Source organism: Cryptotermes secundus, unplaced genomic scaffold, assembly GCF_002891405.2.
Source record: "Cryptotermes secundus unplaced genomic scaffold, Csec_1.0 scaffold151, whole genome shotgun sequence".
NCBI classification, from domain to species: Eukaryota; Metazoa; Arthropoda; class Insecta; order Blattodea; family Kalotermitidae; genus Cryptotermes; species Cryptotermes secundus.
Genome location: NW_019744408.1, coordinates 238,124 through 259,333, shown reverse-complemented (window position 1 = coordinate 259,333; position 21,210 = coordinate 238,124). Strand labels below are relative to the sequence as shown.

At 39.3% G+C, this 21,210-nt stretch overlaps 1 protein-coding gene across 3 annotated transcripts in view; it reads left to right on the top strand.

Moving 5' to 3' along the window:
• Positions 1-3,592: 3,592 nt before the first annotated feature.
• Positions 3,593-21,210, top strand: part of LOC111874689 (egl nine homolog 3) — a 65,360-nt gene continuing 47,742 nt past the window's right edge. Inside the window, exons 1-2 of one of the 3 annotated variants that reach the window (XM_023870400.2) lie at positions 3,593-3,690; positions 4,287-4,803. In XM_023870400.2, the coding sequence (XP_023726168.1) occupies positions 4,333-4,803 (471 nt within the window). In that variant the 5' untranslated portion in view covers positions 3,593-3,690; positions 4,287-4,332. Of the gene's footprint in view, positions 3,691-3,790; positions 4,804-21,210 lie in introns of those variants that run through there. The other 2 variants (XM_023870399.2, XM_023870398.2) reach the window with 2 other exon arrangements.

Genomic DNA, 21,210 nt, shown 5'->3' with positions numbered 1-21,210 from the left:
CTTGTTTACTCTAGGTTTTCTAGCAAATCTTTTAGATCACCTTAGGAGTCTTCTGTGTCCAGAATATGTAGGGCATATTTTGAATTGGTTTTGATTTAATAGTTTGCACATTGCCTTTGTATTTGTACAGTTAAGACCCTACTTGTCAGTTTTGTTTATTTCTTTGGTAATTTTAACATCTTAATTGAGAACTTCGCTACAGTTAAATGGCTCCTATGCCAAGTACTTTGGTTTTAAGTGGTTTCCTGTGGTGAGTCCCAAAGGTTATTTTTAAGTTGGTGTATACATATATAGACAAGAGAAGCTCTAGTTTCAGTTGTACTATAATGTATGTGGCAAGCACAGTGAAATATGTTGAGCCTTCATGAATTATCCTGCTCCCTCTCCCATTCCAGATGTGAAAAATGTGCGTTCATGGGTATGACAGTTCAAAGAAGGCTGAACATTGTGTGACAACAAACCAAAACAATCTCGGCCTCGCACCAGCCGGTCTGACAACATGGTCGAGTGAGTTGAGAAAGTTGTTTTGGAGGATCACCGATTGAGTGTGAAAAACATCACCTCCAAAGTTGGCATTTCTGTGGAATCTGTGCACACAATCCTGCATGAAGACCTGAGAATGCGGAAAGTGTCCTCCAGGTGGTTGCCACGAATTCTGGCGGATGACCACAAGGCTGTGCGCATGGCAGTTTGCCAGGNGTTGCAGAAATGCGTGAAAATGTGGGATGTTCCCACAAAGTCATCTGTATATAGAATCTTGACTGTGTTCATGCAGTTTGACTTGTTTACTCTAGGTTTTCTAGCAACTCTTTTAGATCACCTTAGGAGTCTTCTGTGTCCAGAATATGTAGGGCATATTTTGAATTGGTTTTGATTTAATAGTTTGCACATTGCCTTTGTATTTGTACAGTTAAGACCCTACTTGTCAGTTTTGTTTATTTCTTTGATAATTTTAACATCTTAATTGAGAACTTCACTACAGTTAAATGGCTCCTATGCCAAGTACTTTGGTTTTAAGTGGTTTCCTGTGGTGAGTCCCAAAGGTTATTTTTAAGTTGGTGTATACATATATAGACAAGAGAAGCTCTAGTTTCAGTTGTACTATAATGTATGTGGCAAGCACAGTGAAATATGTTGAGCCTTCATGAATTATCCTGCTCCCTCTCCCATTCCAGATATGAAAAATGTGCGTTCATGGGTATGACAGTTCAAAGAAGGCTGAACATTGTGTGACAATAAACCAAAACAATCTCGGCCTCGCACCAGCCGGTCTGACAACATGGTCGAGTGAGTTGAGAAAGTTGTTTTGGAGGATCACCGATTGAGTGTGAAAAACATCACCTCCAAAGTTGGCATTTCTGTGGAATCTGTGCACACAATCCTGCATGAAGACCTGCATGTCCTCCAGGTGGGTGCCACGAATGCTGGCGGATGACCACAAGGCTGTGCGCATGGCAGTTTGCCAGGCGATGTTGACATGTGATGAAGGCATGAATGGGACTTTTTTTTCATCAATTGTGACAATGGATGAGACATGGATGCCGTTTTTCAATCCTGAAACGAAGCAACAGTCAGCTCAATGGAAGCACACAGACTCACCGCCACCAAAAAATTTTTGGGTAAGTGCCAGTGCTGAAAAAATGATGGTGGCCATGTTTTGGGACAGCGATGGCATAATCCTTACTCATTGCGTTCCAAAGGGCACTATGATGACAGGTGCATCCTACCAAGATGTTTTGAAGAACAAGCTCCTTTCAGCACTGCGAGAAAAGCGACTGGAAAAGGCTGCACGTGTGCTCTTTCACCAGGACAATGCACCAACGCATTGGGCATATGCGACGCAGCAGTTTCTTCGTTAAAACAACCTTGAAGTGGTTTCTCATGCTCCCTATTCACCTGACCTGGCTCCTAGCGATTTCTGGATTTTCCCAATGATGAAAGACATCAGCGATTTTCCAGTGGTCAAAACAGACTCCTACAGAAGCGTTAGCAGCGGCAATGGAGTCATGGCGTCGACGTTGTGAAAAAGTGTATGGCTGCAGGGAGATTACGTTGAAAAGTGACAGAAATTTCAAATTTTTTGTATGATGATTGTGTGTGAAAGAAAATCAGAGACCTTAGAACTTGAACGCACTTCGTATATATAATTGCTAATAAATACTAATTAAAAACTACTTAAACATCTTTCCATTGTAAAATACTTTTGAATTTTGTAAAATGTAATATGTGGAAACTGGTTTTAATTTAATGTATAGATGTATTATTTTTTTTATTGTGAGTGGGATGGGACTAAGTCCCTTGTACTGCGGCCACTTCTGGCCTATTGTACCAGCCCCAGGTGATATGTGAGGGTGATAGTGGAGCAATTGATGGAATGAAGATTGGCAGGGGAAACCTAAGTACTCAGAGAAAACCTGCTCCAGCGTCACTTTTTCCATCACAAATCCCACTTGATCAGACCCCGGGATCGAACCTGGGCTGCCGCAGTGGGAAGCCAGCAACTAACCGCTTGAGCTATGGCGCGGCCCAAGTATAATACAGTTTTACCTATATAATTGATGGGATTTGTCATGTTGTCTTTGACTATTTCTATATCCACTGGCCTTCCAGCCATCTAAGGATCCATGGAATGTGAATGAATGGATGGTTTCCCTTTTGCGCAGAAATTTTGGGCCGCATTTGATGATTTCATTTCCATCTTGTTTTGTGTTTGAAAGGATCTGATCAATCTTGCCCCTCTTACTTCAATGACAAAAGAACTTTGTAAGATTATGTATGATCTTGATGAGCTCAGAACATCTGAAATATCAGTGTGCTAGCAATTAGTTATTTTCAGTAGGCTAAATATGGATAAGCGCCTCTGTGGTCTAGTGGTCAGAGTTCCTGGCTACAGATCAAGAGGCCCCGGGTTCGGTTTCCAGAGGTACCAAATTTTCTGAGAAGTAGTGGGTGTGGAATGGGGTCCACTCAGCCTCGTGAGGATAATTGAGGAGCTATTTGAATGGAAAAGTAGCGGCTCCGGTCTAGAAAACGGAGATTAACGTCTGTGGGGAACCGTTAGGCTGATCACGTGACACCCTCTATCCGCAAAAGTTGGAACTAACTTCACCGACAAGCGGCGGTAGCTCAGTCGGTATAGTTCACTTGCGGACTACAGGTCACGTTTTTTTTTTTTTTTAAATAATGATATGTTGGGTTACTGTAAATAAATGTGTACACATTTGTCTGCGTTGCCCATTTGGCAGTCTTTAATTTATATTATCACGGTAACAGCAATCTACATTTATATTCTTTATGTAAGCTGAGGTGACGTATTCGCCTGCGCATCTTATTTGGCATATAAACGATTCTTTGCTCCATTCATGTCGCTCATATTGAGCATTTGCCAAAGCCCAGTTCGCTGCAATTGGCATACTACTCTCCTCCTCTCCCTCCTTCCACTTAGAATCTTTTTGTTAAGTTAGGTTGGCGTTCATGCGGCGAACCAAGGTACCACTGGCGTCACAGCTGCAACATTTCTCTCACGGTGAAAAATTTTCGTGGCGTTGTGTTGGTGAGTTGTAAAGGGAATTGGAGGTATATGTTAAGAATGGTAACTTGATAGTGAGTCAAGTCAGCAAATGTTATGTATGTTTTTTTTTTTTGTTGCTGTTATTATTATATATAAATACATTTGTTCTTATGCTGCTAGTAAGTATCACCATATTTATTACGTTCTGAAGTTATGTGTTGTAGCGTTATCTACTAATTAGTAACTTAGACATGCGTGATATTGCTAATACTTTGGTTATAGTAGTCCATTGTAAAAAGTCGTGTTGTAGGAACATGGCGTGAAAGTAAGTGAGCAGTATTCCGAAGGAAATGAATTCAGCTGATTGTCGCGCGGCTTGTCAAGTGTGTGGAGTGACAGGAAGAGTATTTGTCTGTTCTCGTTGCAAGCATGTTTATTACTGTTCGAAAGAACATCAAGTTCTGCACTTCAAGAAACACAAAGCCTTTTGTAAACGAAATCGAGTTGACAAGAGAGAGGATGATAATACCCAGTCTCTAGACTCAAAAAAAATTTCGGTCGTTCAGGCAGAAAGTAAAGAAATTGTCACAAATGATGCAAGGAATAGCGAGAGTGAGCTCCGTGTGAGTGACAGTACTGACACCTGCGACGTTGACAGAAGCGAAGGTGCTGTTGCTGGAAACACTAGTCCAATTACATACGAAGGTAGTTCCGAAAGTGAGATTCTTAATGCGGTAACAGAAATTTTAAGCCCATCCCTTGATTTTATTTCTAGCTTGTCTGCTGACTCGTTGGAGAACAGTATTGCACCGCTGAGTGATATGCCTTCACACGAAAGAGGAACTGTTACAGCTCCTGTGAATACAAATGGATTTAGAACTTTTCCAGAAATCAATTTGGTGAATGATGATCCTCTCCCGCCGTTCTTGCACAGACAGAATAGAGATAAGCAACTAGAGGAAGTTTGCAGGAATGTGATCAGAGACATGGATGCCTATGGTGTATGTGTTGTTGATAATTTTTTGGGGCAAGAAATGGGAATGGCAGTATTGGGTGAAGTCACAAGCATGTACAAGAAGGGTGTTTTCAAAGATGGACAGCTGGTAAGCAACAGGGCGAAGAAGAACTTGAAAACAATTCGTGGTGATCAAATTACGTGGCTGGATGGTAAAGAAAAATTTTGCAAGAACATTGGTTTTCTGATCAGCCAAGTTGATAACATTATAGTCCGTGCCAATAATATGGGTGGTAATGGAAGAATGGGTGACTACACTATCACTGGGAGAACAAAGGTATGTTCTACATGTATAAAAATATAGTTTTAGGTCCCTAGATTTCTATCAAATCTTGTAGCTGTTGACCCATTAAGCTCTTTTTATGTGCATACATGGTATTTTACCATACTGCCCTGGGAGGAGAGACCAGGATGGTTTCACTTACTGGGGTTTAGCTGTTATGTTACAGGCCACCATCATAATTTGGAGTCCTGCTTTCAGCTTTTGAACTGTCTGGGTTCTGTCTAAGTATTCCGTTAATATGGAAGCATGTGTGCTTGTTTGTGGGTTTTGGAATGAGATTTTCTTTAGATGCATAAAATAAATGTGGTATCTTAGAATTAGGTTGCCTAGATGTCATTTTTGTAATTGAATTTTTATTTTCTTTTATCAAAGATATAACTATTTGGCAAAGTTGAGTTGTGGTTTGTTCAGTTTTCAGTAGGAGAAATTTTTTAGAATTATTTTTGATATCTAACAGAAGGTTATGTTAAGATGGCCCCTTCTCATCATTTAAAATCATAGGTTGTTAATGAAGGAGATAGCCTCCAGATAAGTAGGGTAGCTGCAAATATATTGAAGAAGCTATCCTAAACTGTTGGCATGAAGTTGCCTTCCAGGTGGCTTTATGTGGATCATCACCCCAACACACACAAAAAGAGAAAAACGGCATGTTATGATGTGTTATTTGGGATCTTAGACTTGGACAGACTTGCTGGAATGATGTAAGCAGCATAAGATGGGCATGACGTATGAAACTTAGAATGGACTGGATTCATTTTACTCAGGACAGGGACTAATGACTCACTCTTGTGAAAATGGTAATGAATCTTTGAGTTCCATATGAGATGGAGAGTTTCTTGAGTAGTGGAGATAGTATTAGTTTCCCTAGGTGGACTGTTCTCAAAGCAGTTGGTTGCTTTGCTATCCAGTAAAAGGATTCTCTAAATTTTCTTACAGCCCTAAACTTGAGAGATTTGTGTGTTATTCATTCATTCATTCATCAGCAGTTACTGCAGTTTGAAGTTAGTGCCTTGTTTACAAGAGCAGTAGTTGCCAGTTTTATTGTTTTATGTTACTGTATATTATTTATTTTTTATTATGAAGCATTTACAATAAATGCAAATATAATGTATCAAGCATGCTACAGGGTTCTACTAGTTTTGTTCACATTTCATATATTATCATCTTCCACTAAAAATATAAAAACTAAATTCAAGACTTGCTTTGTATTACACAGTTCACAGACTTATAGTATTATAAAATGCATGTTATAATACTATAAGATAAGACAATAAATTTACCATTTGTGTTGTACTTTTGTGAAACATAACTGTACTATGATAGATGAATATTAATCACAGTTGCTTTCTTGAACGTGGAATGATTAATGTTGTATTTTAGCATCCTGTTGCACTGATTTTTATCCATGATATGTATACAGTTGCCGTCTTGTAGTGCACTCAGTTTCGCCTGTTACTTCACGACATGTTTCGGCAACATAGTGCCATCATCAGGTGCCCTAATTATGCTAATCTATTTCATTGCTTGCCTTTATAAAATTATTTAAAAAGTATTTAAAAAGTGTATATTTGTCAACTATAATGAATTTACACACACTAAAACTTGTTAAGATTATTCATCTTATGTGTCATAATTAAAACTTGCGTGTGGTTCTTCCACTATGGGGATCGTTTTTCTTATATTCTGTGTAGACACACACATCCAACATTACAACACTCGCAGCTAAGAAGGGAACACACATCACAAGACACGGTTTACACAGAATATAAGAAAAACGACCCCATGGCGGAAGAACCACACACGAGTTTTAATTATGACACATAAGATGAATAATCTTAACAAGTTTTAGTGTGTGTAAATTCATTATAGTTGACAAATACGCACTTTTTAAATAATTTTATAAAGGCAAGCAATGAAATAGATTAGCATAATTAGGGCACCTGATGATGGCGCTATGTTGCCGAAACATGTCGTGAAGCAACAGGTGAAATTGAGTGCACTACAAGACGGCAACTGTATACATATCATGGATGGAATGATTAAAAAAATATTTGGGGCTAATTGGCATGAATTGAATGAGGAATGGGGAATTACATACTGGAGACATCTGTGATATAAACAGTTAATTAGCATTTTTGTTGTAATGAAGTCTTGAATAGGTGTGCGTCTTTGATCAAGGAGATGACATACAGACACAGTTTAAATGGAGATGCCTTTTGGAAAGTGTCCACCTGGATGATCAAGAAGAAGATCAGAGAATAGCATTGAACTGGATCATATGATAAGTTGTGAGAATGGGTGGTGAATGGAACTGGCTTAGCATCATGTCCAGTGATTGACATTGGTGTAGCAGTTGAGCCCTTGTACTCTGTTTGCCAGAAGTTAGTCATCGCAGGCATTCTTCTTTATAAGAAAATTTATTTAATTATGACAGCAGTCTTCATGTTTGTATTTTAAATAATTTTACTTTCATTTATTATTGTAGTATTTTCTCACATTAACTTTCACACTGTCTTCACTAAATCATGCATTTTTATTGATCAGTATGAAAGCAGTAGATGTTTTGTAGTTTGTTTTACACACTTCCTTTAACTGCATTTCAGATTAAATTAATAAAATGCATGCAGTCACAAAGTCCTAAAAGTGACAGCAGACAGGTAAGTATACTGCGTACAATGTCAGAAAGTTGTGAATTTCTGTGGTGGTCATCTTTTGTTTTGTTTCATATGTTTTTGTGCAGCAGGATGCTTATAATTGAAATTCCTGTTACTGACAGAAGGTCTCAACACCCTAGTAGTGTTTGAGAGAAAATATGTAAATGTAAGAGCTATAGCTATTAACTCAGTCTTTGGGGTTCTTTACTGATATTCTTTGCAAAATTTATGTTTATGCCATATTACACAGCAGTTTGCTCTCTGGAAATTAATTTTTACACATATAAGGAGATTTGAAATGTGGTCACAAGTGAGAGTAATTGTACACAGTGTATTTTTCTTGGTGATTTGCAGTACAGAATATGATGAATGTTCTATTAATTTTTATGGTGTATAGCAGCGATTCATTAACTTTCTTATATCACAACCATTAGTCTTTTGTTACATTTAAATAACCCCCATCCTGATGTTCTGTGACCAACTAATTTATATGCCATTATAAATGTATTTACAAAACTTACCTGTTTTGTAACCTCCTATTCAGTGGGTACTGGGGGCTCTTTCCCCTGGGGTAAAGCAGCTGGGTCGTGAAGCTGACGACTCACCTCCAGCTAGTGCTGAGGTGAAGGAAATGCGGATGTATACATCTACTCCCCCATACATCTTCATAGCATAGTGCTTAATTAGTTAAGCACAGGGACAACTTTACCTTCACCTGTTGTTTTGAACAAGTGTCAAACTTAGTCTCTCGTCCAGGAGGAAGAATGCGTAATGAGGGTGTGTGAAATCAAGGCACCAAGGAGAGTATTTGAACCTTAGACGCAGAACTTAACAGGAGGACAGTGAAAGTGGCATTTCATAGTTCATACTATTAACCAGGTATATTAGTAAGGTGATCGAAACTAGGGGGATGAGGAGGGATGGGTGGGACACGTAGAGCATGTGGAGTAATGAGAAATGCGGACAAAATTCATCAGTAAATGTGAAGGACAGAGGCCATCAGGAAGACCAGTATACAACAATAAGCAATAAAGAAATTATAAATTAATTTGTAATGACTACAACGAATTGTAGATTTGAAAGGATTCTGACAATGGTGTTTGACACTCAGGATTGTCCAGTATTCGAGAAAGGGTGAAAGAACACAATGTTCTGGAAACTGTATTTCTTTCTATCCTCAGGTGAGTGGTGTGAGAACATCCATTAGGAAGAGCTAATAGGTTCAATGGGTTAGGTGAACTGAGTTGTTTCTAACAGATGCAACAGAGTAGATGTTCTCCCATCTCCTCACTAAAGGACAGAAACATATCCAGTTTCCAGAACGTTGTCTTCTTCTGAGTTTTCTTGAATACTGGACAATTCACATAGTTCAGAGTCCCTGTAACCTTGAATATGATGAATTGCATGATAAAAATTTGATGTAAATGAAATCACCAATAGATGAGAGGGTAATATTACAGTTTATCTTGAATAATATTCGTGATGTGTACTCTGGTAGATAGGTACCAGCATTGGAAAGTAACCTTCTCCCTCCATGTTCAGAGTAGAATAAATGTTGGTACATATCTGCCTACAAGAAGTCACATCCCAGAAGTTTGTAAACTGAATATTCAACCCCATTAATACCTCATAGATTCATCTGGCTCAGGATGGTGTCTAATGGTTGGTTTTTGGCGTTCTATAAAAGAATTGAAGTTCTTGACTACCTGGTTGACTGTTGGATTCAGAAGAATAACTCTGCTCCATTGAGATGCACTATATTGTATTGTGTGAAGTGTGGCAGGGTTCATTTAAATGTACACATCATTACAGCATTATATGCAACAGAGGTTAGGTTTCTTTTTGAACAGCCTCATCTGTCAGGAAATTTGTATACCATTAATTACATGAACAAGTGATGGTCACTATTTGACAGAACCGGAGGTTTGGCAGGAAAAATGAAGAACCTTTATAAGCTGTTAATGGATATTGACATTTATTTGTGTCTTGTGGCTGGGAGATATTATTCAGCAAACTTATAATCGAGGTTGTGACAGTACAGCACTGCAGTTATTGGCAGCACAGCATTTGAGTAAGTGAACACATTCCCGTGCCATAGCTCAAGTGGTTAGTTGCTGGCTTCCCGCCATAGCAGCCCGTGTTCAATCCTGGGTCTGGTCAATTGGGATTTGTGGTGGATAAAGTGGCGCTGGGGCAGGTTTTCTCTGAGTACTTCGGTTTCCCCTGCCAATCTTAATTCCACCAATTTCTCCATCATCATAATCACCTGGGGCAGGCTACAATAGGCCAGTTAGTGGCCTCCTTACCAAGTGGACCCAGTTGGACTCCGCCCCCCCACTATGCGAATTAAAAAAAAATAATTTTTAAGTGAACGCATTGAAGGCATAATGTTTTGGTAAATGCTGCTTTGTGTGCGTTCTTCTGTTACCATCAATTGTACCCTATGTTGATTTTCTGCCAGATTTAAACTAGGATTTGAAGATTTTTATGAAAATATATTATTGAGCTGATCCAAATTTTGCTATCTTCTGAGCTAATGGGTTAAGAGGAGATGAGTTACAGTTTCAGGAGTCTTGCATGATTCTTCATGTTTAATGGGATGCCCTGTTTCAGCTAACCCAGTATGTTGCTGTCATTGGTTGTCCCCAAAGAAATTCAACACAGTGTCATTAAGAGTAAAAGGATTCTTTACAACATAGTGGGTTGCTTTGTGTGTGTGTGTGTTTACTTGCATAATATTTTTACATATTTGCTTCTTTAATGGGCAGATTTGTGTGCTTGTTCAGGTGTTCTTCTATAGACATATTGAATTATTGCTCTGATGTATTCAGATTTGTTTTTGTATGAAGTTAGGGTATTTCTCTTAACCTAAGTTTAGTTTGTCTCATTAGGTTTCAGTTGGGTTTAGAAAGCATAAAGAAATAGTAATTACTGGGTGTTCTATCCTTTGGTTTATATTGATAGAACGTTCTGAGATTCAGTTTTCAGCCGTCTTTCGTTATGTTGTAGCCATTTGGTAGATTTTGGGCATCTACAAAGTAAAAAAGAGTGTCTTATGTAGAGGTCATGTCTGTCTATCTGTGACATAGTATCGGTGCCAAAACCTGTGGGCAAATTTTCTTAAAATTCAGCTCGAAATGCTCTCACTAAACATTGCAATGTAGTACCAGCATTCATTCACATTGATCCGTGATGAAACCTACTTTAATAAAGACGTAAATGGATTATTCTTTGTCTTCTATACACCATTTCTCAGATACTGTTGAAATTTCATATACAAGACCAACCAAAAGTTGTTGGGCCATTCCAGTTTTCAGCCATACTGATCTACAGGGAGGTTTTTTATTAACTGGACAAGTTCACAGCTCTGTGTTTCACTGCAACTGGTGCGCTACTTACTGCAAGGCACATGCGAGATTTGCCAATGAATCAGAATGACTGACGGGCGATAACGTTTGGAATGAAATAGTTAACAGTTCACACATCACAGGAGGTTTTGCAAATGCTGTCTTAGCTACATGTACGTGTGTATATTTTTCACAATTAATTGTTTCATTAAATCACAGGTACAACAATCCTTCTTGCACTTACAGCACTCCAGACACCAACTTTCACTGGATGGCTTCATCAATTGTGTTGCCGTTCTTGCAATAGAATTTGACACTCCAGTCTCTTGAGCTAGACGTTTCAGTGATTATCTAGGTGTATGTTCAAGTCTGGCCCCTATGTCATCTAAGTTTATTCAGCAAACTATGAATTGTTTGTCTGCTGGGAACTCTTTCATCACGAAATTTACGTCGAAATTATCGCCTACACTTTCCAGCAGATCCATATTTCACATCCGTATCGTACAGATATACACGTTGCTATAAAGCAAAGGTATCCAAACTACGGCCCGCGGCCACATCCGGCCCGTGAAAGAATTGTGCAGAAATGCGCCAATTGAACTAATTTTCCACTGAGTACTGGTAAAAAATACTTGTTAATAGATTTCAAATTCATTAATTAAGATTATGTTTAAAATATATCGATATTCCATATTATGTTAATATTAATATTATTCACAACCACTTTTATCAGATACCGAGTGGCTTTGGAAATCGGCATTTTTTGCTGATCTGGTGAACCATATGAACAATTTTAATTTAAAGTTGCAGGGTGAAAATAACTTAGTCTGTGATTTATTTGCACATATCAAGGCATTCAGAGCAAAGTTGATNTTTTTGGGACGACATATCTGTGTGAACAAACGTTTTCCCAGATGAAGTACATCAAGTCGAAATACAGGGCAAATTTATCCGATGAACATTTAAAGTCGCTACTTGTGATTAGCGTTTCAAAATTTGAACCTCAATTTAATCAGATTTTAAGAATGCAAAAAGAGTTCCATCATTCACATTAATTGATTTATTATAATTTGCGATGAAAATATGAGCATTTTCTGCTACTGTCTGTTATTAATATACGATAATTTATTCCCACATACTTTATATTTAGTTTATGAAATTCTGTGCTTTCAATAAAACTCATATACCTAGAGTTATTAATTTCTCATTTTATCCGGCCCGTTGAAAGTGCTGAATTACCTAATGTGGCCCGCGTTTCGAAAAGTTTGGAGACTCTTGCTCTAAAGTACTACACTGCTCATTAACTGTAACAGAACAAATGGCTAATGGAGCTGATAACTGCAGCCTTTTTTTTTCTTGGCACTACTGCCCCAGTGAGCCTAGGCCTACCTCCATGAACTTCTCTGTTCACTTCGGTTTTTATAGATCTTAGACATCTGGTAGGACTCCTTGGACGGGTGATCAGCTCGTCGCAAGGCTTCTACCTGTACACAAACACAGAAAAGCGCACACAAACATCCATGCCCTGAGTGGGATTCGAACCCACGATCCCGGCTTCCGAGCGAGCGAAGACACTGCATGCCTTAGACCGCTCGGCTACGATAACTGCAGCCTACTGCTGACAAATCATAAACACACTCTCACACATTGCTTGCCGTGAACCATAATACCATCAGGCGGTCTGCAAATTAATTACTTCCCTTCATTCCAAAAGTTATAGGTCGATTCATCAGCAAAATTCGTATGAGCCTCGCAGCGGGAGGCGCACCGGCCGCCATGAACGCCTCAGGTTACTAAGAAATACATATTACTGTTATGATGAAGACTGTTTTGATTTCTTAGATGCATTACATGCAAAATTATTAGATTAACCCTCCCCCCCTGTTATTATTCTGATCCTTAAAAGCCAAAATACTTACCTGATTGTTTGAATTGTGGAGTTACAGGTATGAATTAGGTAATATGTTATACGTCGTACATACATTATTTGTAAGATCCGTGATATTTCAGAGATTTAAAGCATTCCACCCTTGATAACTATCAGACTTGCAGTTAAAAATGTGTAAGTGCGTGATGCACAGTTGGTTTCTGCAGTGTTGTTTTGAATATAAAATTCTCCTATCAGTTTGGCATTTTTTAACTATACAGCGTAGATGTAATATATGAATTGCTTATAATGAGCTGGTGAATGGCCCATGTTGTTGCACATCCATATTGGCTGTGGGTCCACCTGGCCTCCTAAGTACTGGGGGCTGTGTTAAGTTTCAAACACATTGCAGACACACTTTATGTCAGAATTGGTAACACGTTGAACCCTGTCTGAAATTCCGAATTGTAATTCAGTAGTATAGAGGAGTGAAATTTTTTAACCCTAAAATCTTTCAAGGTACCTGACCCTACCGAAAGGTTATCAAGGAATGAATTCATTTCGTCGTGTTTATAAACACTGGGTTTACATATAGAATTAGGATATTTGTTTTGATGAAACCGTTTATGTTTAATGAAGAAACATTTTCCCGTTTTATTTCGGTTTAATGCTGTGCCGGGATAGCGCAGTCTGTGTAGCGACTGGCTACGGGCTGGACGACCAAAGAGTCGCAGTTCGAGACCTGGCGAGGGGCAAGAATTTTCACTTTTCCATGTCTTTCAGACAGGCTCTGGATCCACCCAACCTCCGATTCTGTGGTTACCGGGGCTTTTCCCAGGGAGTAAAGCGGTAGAGGCGTGACGCTGACGACTCACTACCAAGTAGTGCCAAGGTCAAGAAAGCGTGGGTCTATACTTTCTCTCCCCCATACGTCATCATGGCGTAGTGCTTAATTAGTTGAGCGCAGGACAGCTTTACCGTTTACCTTCATTTCAGTTTAATGTTAGGATTTTCAGCGCATTCATTGAGGCAGGTATAGAGAATAATTGGGATATGTGATTAATCGTTTTACGTTTGTGTTAAATGTCGCCTGTTCCCAGAGCAATCGAAGATACAGGTTTGTGTCGCACGGTAGGTAAACTACATTAACAGCAGTCATTTCTAAAAATACGTGTTCGACGAATACGCATTGCGTCATAGCTGCAATGTTTGCCGAAAGCGAGCGTAACCAGCGGAGAAACATTTGTGGTTTTATATACTCGTATAATTATTGTGCGTAGGTTGTTAGGTCAAGACGTGGCTGGTAGAGATGAAGGGTGGATGATTCTTGAGGTTCTAACATTTTGTTACTTTCATCCAAGACGATATAATCTTCTGTTTCTTTCTCGAATCGTTGCCGCACCACGTCATAGTTCGTATTTCTCGTTATACTACTGAGTTTTTTTTCTGTGGCGCTACAGCCCCAATTTGGGCCTAGGCCTACCTCCATGAAACTCTCCGTTTCACTTCGGTTTACTAGATCTTAAACGTTCGGTAGGACTCCTTGGGCGAGTGATCAGCTCGCCGCAAGGCCTCTACCTGTACACAAATACAGAAAAACGCAAACAAACATCCATGCCCTGAGTGGGATTCGAACCCACGATCCCGGCTTCCGAGCGAGCGAAGACAGTGCATGCCTTAGACCGCTCGGCTACCGTGACCGGCCATACTACTGAGCTTGGCCTCAGGTATTCTTAATCCGAAACTCTTCTTCTGATTGTTCAATATACTATTCTCTTGCAATGTATCAGTTGCCGAGATAATTAAAAGCGTCCTTGTGACGCAACTTTCTGAAGGTGCATAGGGAAGTGCAGATATAGCACCTTGCATTCTTCAGTGCTGCACTAAGTTGTGGTGAATGGGTTAGGTTCATATCCTGGATGCTTTACACTCAAGAGAAGACCGTGCCATAGCTCAGGCTGTTAGTCGCCGGCTTTCCACCGCGCCTGGGTTCGAGCCCATGTCAGGTCATGTGGGATTTGTGGTGGACGGAGAGGCACTGGGGCAGGTTTTCTCCGAGTATTTCTGTTTGGCCTGCCAATTCTCATTCCAACGACTGCTTTGCACTCATCTATCATCCGGGGTTCGTACAATAGGCTAATTAGTGGCCGACATACCAAGTGGACTCAGTCTACCCCACCCCAAGAAACTAAAAAACTACCCCCAGACTACTGCCAGTGCCGGGAATCGAGACGCGGTTGGCTTTACTGTGTCATTTTACAGTATTGCGAAATGTAGAAGGAAGATTATGTAGAAATAAACGTACATATTTCGTCACTAAAATACAGCAGAAAATCCGAATATAAAGATAACTCATAAAGCTTTCGAAAATGTGACAGAGTTCAGCTGTCTTTTTTTGGAGACTACAGTATTATCAATCATTCCAGAATTTCTTGTCTTCCCCTTCTTCTATCCAGAAACGTAGAACTTAAAATAACCTTTTCTCTTGCTTTGAGTCCGAAACGATTGATTCTTGGTTTATTTAATGACGCTCTTTCAGCTAGGCTTCTGTACGTCGTGTAGAATCGAATGGTAGAATATGAGAATGAGAATTTGTAAATGAGGTTTGAAGGAAACACTAGTGACCCCCTTTTATTTTAAGGCAGTACATAAGTATTTGTCTAGAGGCTGAGGAAGATCACGAAATCCTTTTGTTAACTGGTCTTTGGGCCGATATTCGAACATGAAGCATGGTAGCATACTGCGTGACCACGAAGTCCTTAGTTCGAAATTAGATACACAGTTGCTCGGCAATACTTGATGTATAACGGTTTCTTCGGTGTGGAAACGGACAGGAGTCGGCAGCATGTATATTTAATGAACACTTCCTGGCACCAGGGTCAAATGACATTGACTCTGGTAGCAGAATTGGAAGATTCGACACCGTAAATACTGAAGAATGACGATGGGACGAGCCACTTGACATAATCGTGACTCAGTCCCATCCACTTCCCATCCTTAGAACTTATTTTCTTAAGAACCATCGTTATGTTGTCTTCCCGTTTCCTTTCCCGACATAAGATGAATGAATAGTGAATTTACCGAGTGTCGCAGGCAAGGGTTGAGACGCCTGAGTGGTGTTTTAGCGGGGTTTCTTGGTCATCTTGGTATCCCATTTAACGGAAGAACGTAGATTGGGGCTGTCTGAGAACAGGGAGGCAAGAAAAATATTTGGATCCAAAAGAGGGGAAGTACCATAAGACTGCAGAAGATTACATGCTGAAAGACTTTTGCTGTTCACCACATGTTAGGGCGATGAAGTGAAGGAGGATGAGATGAGTGGGACATGTAGATTAGTCTAGCATAGAACATTTTTGTTCGAAAAACCTGAAGGGAAAGGGACCTTTTGAGTCTGTAGGGCCTACAGTTTCACGTCATGAGGAACTTCATGGCGTTTTAACCGCAACCACATACAGAATCTTATTTCTCGGACTTGTCTACACAAACAAGGAATATTGGTGTAACAGATGTAACATTTTGACAACTGCTTCCTTGTGTGTAGGCTGGGTCCCCGGCAGCTGTTCACATCAGAGGCCCAGGGCCGCATTGAGTTTTATTTTCCAACGAATATCACGTTTAAAACGAGCTCCGACTAATACCAGAAGTGTTTAGTATGGCTTCGTATTTTGCATGTAAATTCCACACCGTATACTAACATGTTCAACCCGGGGTGGGGCGGGAGATCGGTGGCGGCCTGCTGTGCTCGTGATGAGACCCAAAAATTGCCAGGTTGTACGTATGTTAATATCTATGGCCAGGGCAACCTGATTAGCCTGGGTGTAGTGTATAAAAGGATTCAGTTCATTGCGTAATTTTTACTGCAACCGTAGCTCTTAACCTTAAAACATTAAACGGAAATTTATATGTCATGGCAGAGCTCGTGTTTCGAGGTCTCGGTTAAGGGTTTATGTATTTGTTTAGGACTGATTAAACACAAAGCCCATCTAAGTAATGTTTAAAATTTTGGTTCCTTCCTCAAAAAATGAAGCATGACATCACTAAAAATCGTGTGAAAACCATAAACCCGTTCTGTATGGATGAAATACTGAGTTACTGAATACTAAAGCGGCTGACACCTGTGTTTCTGTAGTTACATTGTGTCAGTGACGTCATTATGCTTTAAAAGACGAAATTCTGATAGTCATGAACGATATAGCTTAGCAACACCCTGAATATTCATCGTTTCTCCTTTTGCATAGTGGCAGTGGAGGCGTGTTAAAACTGGACAGGTGCAGTTGGGGAAGGAGGAAAATAGACCCTGTAAGCATTGTCCTTGAACCGTTGACTGTTGAATACTAATTTTGCTAAATGTGAGAGCTGTCAAGAGTTTGTCGACGGATTTGTTTTTAGCGCCGTTGTATTACTGCTTGCAGGTTAACTAAGAAAATTATGAACTGTGGGATCGGTTTTGGTAACACTCGGTGTGGAAGTTGTATCACTGAGGTAATCCGACATGGACAGAGAGAGAGTCAGTAAATAGATCACAGATGGAAGTAAAACAGCTGTAATGGACGTAATAGGTTTTCTGTGTGTATCACTAGGTAGCAACACAGCCCATGACAGTCTAGGTAGCAGACGCACATGCACATGTTCAGAGGCTGGTTTCAGTAATCAAAATGGCGACCGTGCTTGAGGTGTAAACTACCGAAGAGCGGAGTTCTGATGTGCGTTTTTAGGGGGGGATGACTCAATGCAAGGGTAATTCGTAAAGAAATGAGCCCTGTGTAAGGCGGGAAATGTTTGTCGGGTAAAGCGGTACACAACTGCTGTCTTGCTGGCAAACGTTTCGACGATGACGAAAAGGTTGAAACGGAGGTGCAGAAGGGGCTGATACAGTAGTCAAAAGACTTCTATTCTTCGGATTTCGACGCACTGGTAAATCGATGGGGCAAGTGTATTAGTGTCATTGGAGAATATGTCGAGAAATCAATGTTTTTTTTAGGTTAGAATATCACATGTTTTACGTTTTATATCCATGTGTGACCTAATTACTTACCCTCTCTCGTATGTAGAATGTTAAAAATTTGATAAAGACGTTTCTTTTTTTTTTAACTGCCAAGAATTGACCGCATGAAGTCAGCATACTTTCTTTCTTACGCATATACCAAGAGAATGTTTGGAACCTAGAGGGATGAAATAATAGTTGGGGGTACCCTTCGCCTGATATGATTAGAATGCTCAAGTGAAGGAAGATGAAGTGGGAAGGGCACGTAGCACGTATGGGTGAGATGAGGACCGCATATAAGGTTTTGGTGGGAAAACTAAGAATGGTCTTCCTAGTCGTCTCGACTAGGAAGACCAAGACCGTAGGTGGGAGGAAAATCTTGAAATGGATCTTAGGGAGGTAGGGTGGGGTGGTATGGACTGGATTGATCTGGTTTAGGGTAGAGATCAGTGGAGAACTCTTGTCAACATGGAAATGAACCTTCGGGTTCCATAAAATTTTGGAAAATTCTTGAGTTTCTGAGCGACTGATGTCAACTAAAGAAGGGCTTGGCTCCATGGAGTTAGTTGCGGCAGGCAAATTTGCTTCGCTCTTGGACGGTACAGCTTCAACAGCCTCTTAGGTCCGAATACTCTCGGCAAACTTTCCTCAGTCACTATCAGTCTACGTCCTTACCTTAATGACAGAGACCAAATTTCACACCCATACGAACTACAGTCAAAAATATACTTTATCAATTTTAATATTTACGGTTTTAGACAGCAGACGAGGAGACAGAAATTTCTGAGATGAATGGTAGCAGACATTACCCGAAAATAATCCGCCCGTAATTTCCTACTGAATCAGGTTTTGGTTCGTTAATGTCTTTCCCAAATATTGTAACTGCCATATTGTCAAAGGATCTATTAGCTATCTTATGTCATGATTTTGCGCTGGCATTCTGGTGAGGATACATCAACATACAGGCATACTAGGTTTTCTCTGTTTGCTTCCGGAATAACCGTACTAATGTGTTAGAGCCTCTGTATCTGCTTTATTTCCCAATAGATTTACGTCATCAGCCAAGACCAGTAGCTGATTTGTCCCATGCAGTTTCAATTCCACCTGTTTTTCTTGAACTCTCCTTATACGAGGGTAAGTCAATAAGTTACAAATGGATATAGACCATTTCTTTATTAAAACCGTCACAGCACAACTATATCAAGGTCAGTGCCTAGTTCGGCTCTGCTACAAGTTTCGGCTATTAAAAGCCATCATCAGGCAAATACATGGCTAACATATATACACCACTGAACTGCAATACTAATAAAATTGGATACAGTAATATTAATTATATTAAAATACTTGGCATAAAAATACAATAAATATAAAACAAAAGTTATAGTATAAAACAAGAATACAAATTTTCGGTTGAAGCTTTACATCATCGAGTCAGTCGTTGGTTTTTGTGATTTTGTTGTGTTCCCACGGACAAATTGGAGTATTCTATATTTTGTGTATATATAATAAACTGCTATTGGAGGCTCGTGATGTAGATGTAGTAATATTAATGTTAATCTGAAAATGATGTGAAAGTAATAGTATTAAATTTTGTTATAATCAACAGTTGATTTTGGTATTGAAGATATAGTGTATTATTTACTTAATCTTACAAAGTATTGTCCGTTCTGTAGGGAATGTAAACAACGACTGATTTGGTGATGTATGTTAAAAGTCAATGCGAGGGGGGAGGTAGATTTAAGGTGTATGCAGAAGTGGTGGTAGGGGGGAAGGGGGATATGACTGTGTATTATGTTTTGTATGTATCAGTAATTGCATGATATATAGGGTTAAACATTTCGGTAAAATTACCATTCAGTTGCAAATTTAGTTTGCTGATTTCGTAAATGTGAACTCTTTCATATGTATCCAAGGTTCGGCCTTTCTTGCCGATATATAGAATATCATTGATATTTTGACGAAATACCAAATAATAGATTATTATAGATACGTTGACGATATTTTAATCATTTATAATTTCCATATAACTAACATTGAAAATACTTTGTATGAATTCAACAATATACACCCTAATATCAGATTCACAATGGAAAAAGAAATAAATAATAAGATCAGTTTCTTAGATTTATCCATCGAGAAAACACACGAAAAGCTACAACTAGGAATCTATCGAAAACCTGCAACTAACGATGTAATCATCCACAGTGATTCATTTCACCCATTTGAACCCAAATAGTTGCTATAAACTTGAATCAATATCCCCTTTCGCATAACAATAAAACATAGAAGAAAACATTGTTAGAACTATACTAAATAATAATAACTACCCACTAAATACCATAGAACTAACACAAAAACCCTCCACAAAAAATACTACGCACAGAAAGAAATGGACCACCTTTACCTATTTCGGCCATGAAATTAGATCTATTACTAAATTTTTCAAGAATACTGAAGTTGGTACTCATATGAGACAAAAAACAATATAAAACATCTCTTAATAATAAATGATGACAGAAATGATAAGTATAATCTTAGTGGGGCTTACCAACTACAATGTGCTGACTGTCCATTAAAATATGTAGGACAGACCGGACGTACCTTTGAGGTCAGATTCAGAGAACACATACGAGACATAAAAAATAACGGACAAAGTTCCAAATTTGCTCAACATATATTGGACACCACACGTGAATATAGTACGAAAGCCAAAACATTAGAAGTTCTATAAATCGGCAAGAAAGGCCGAACCTTGGATACATATGAAAGATTTCACATTTACGAAATCAGCAAACTAAATTTGCAACTGAATGATAATTTTACCGAAATGTTTAACCCTATATATGATGTAATCATTGATACATACAAAACATAATATACAGTTACTACCCCCATCTTCCCCTGCCACCACTTCCGCATACACCTTATCTCTACCTTCCCCCTCCCCCCTTGCATTGACTTTTAACATACGTCACCAAATCAGTCGTTGTTTACGTTCCCTACAGAATGGACAAGATAATAGCAAAGATACTTAAAAGAAGAATCGAAAGGAAAATAGAGGATATACTTGGAGAGGATCAGTTTGGATTTAGAAGAGGAAAAAGAACCAGGGATGCAATTGGGATGATGAGAATTATAGCAGAACGAACTTTGGAGATAGATGAAGAACTGTGCGCTTGCTTTATAGACTGGCAGAAGGCATTTGACCGTGTAAATTGGACCAAATTAATGCAGATCCTAAAGGAAACAGGTATCGATTGGCGTGAAAGAAGATTGATTAGTAAATTGTACATGGATCAGAAAGTTAGAGTGCGACTGGACAGAGGGGAGACAAGAAGTGTGAAGATTGGAGGAGGAGTTCGACACGGATGCTGTTTATCACCAGTTGTGTTCAACTTGTACAGCGAATGCCTTACCAAAGAAGCTCTGGACGGGCTTGGAGACTTCAAATTAGGAGGGCAAATTATTCAAACTGTGAAATATGCAGATGACCTTGTGTTAATGGCTAAGGAAGAAACTGTGCTACAGGGTATGATTGATAGACTAATC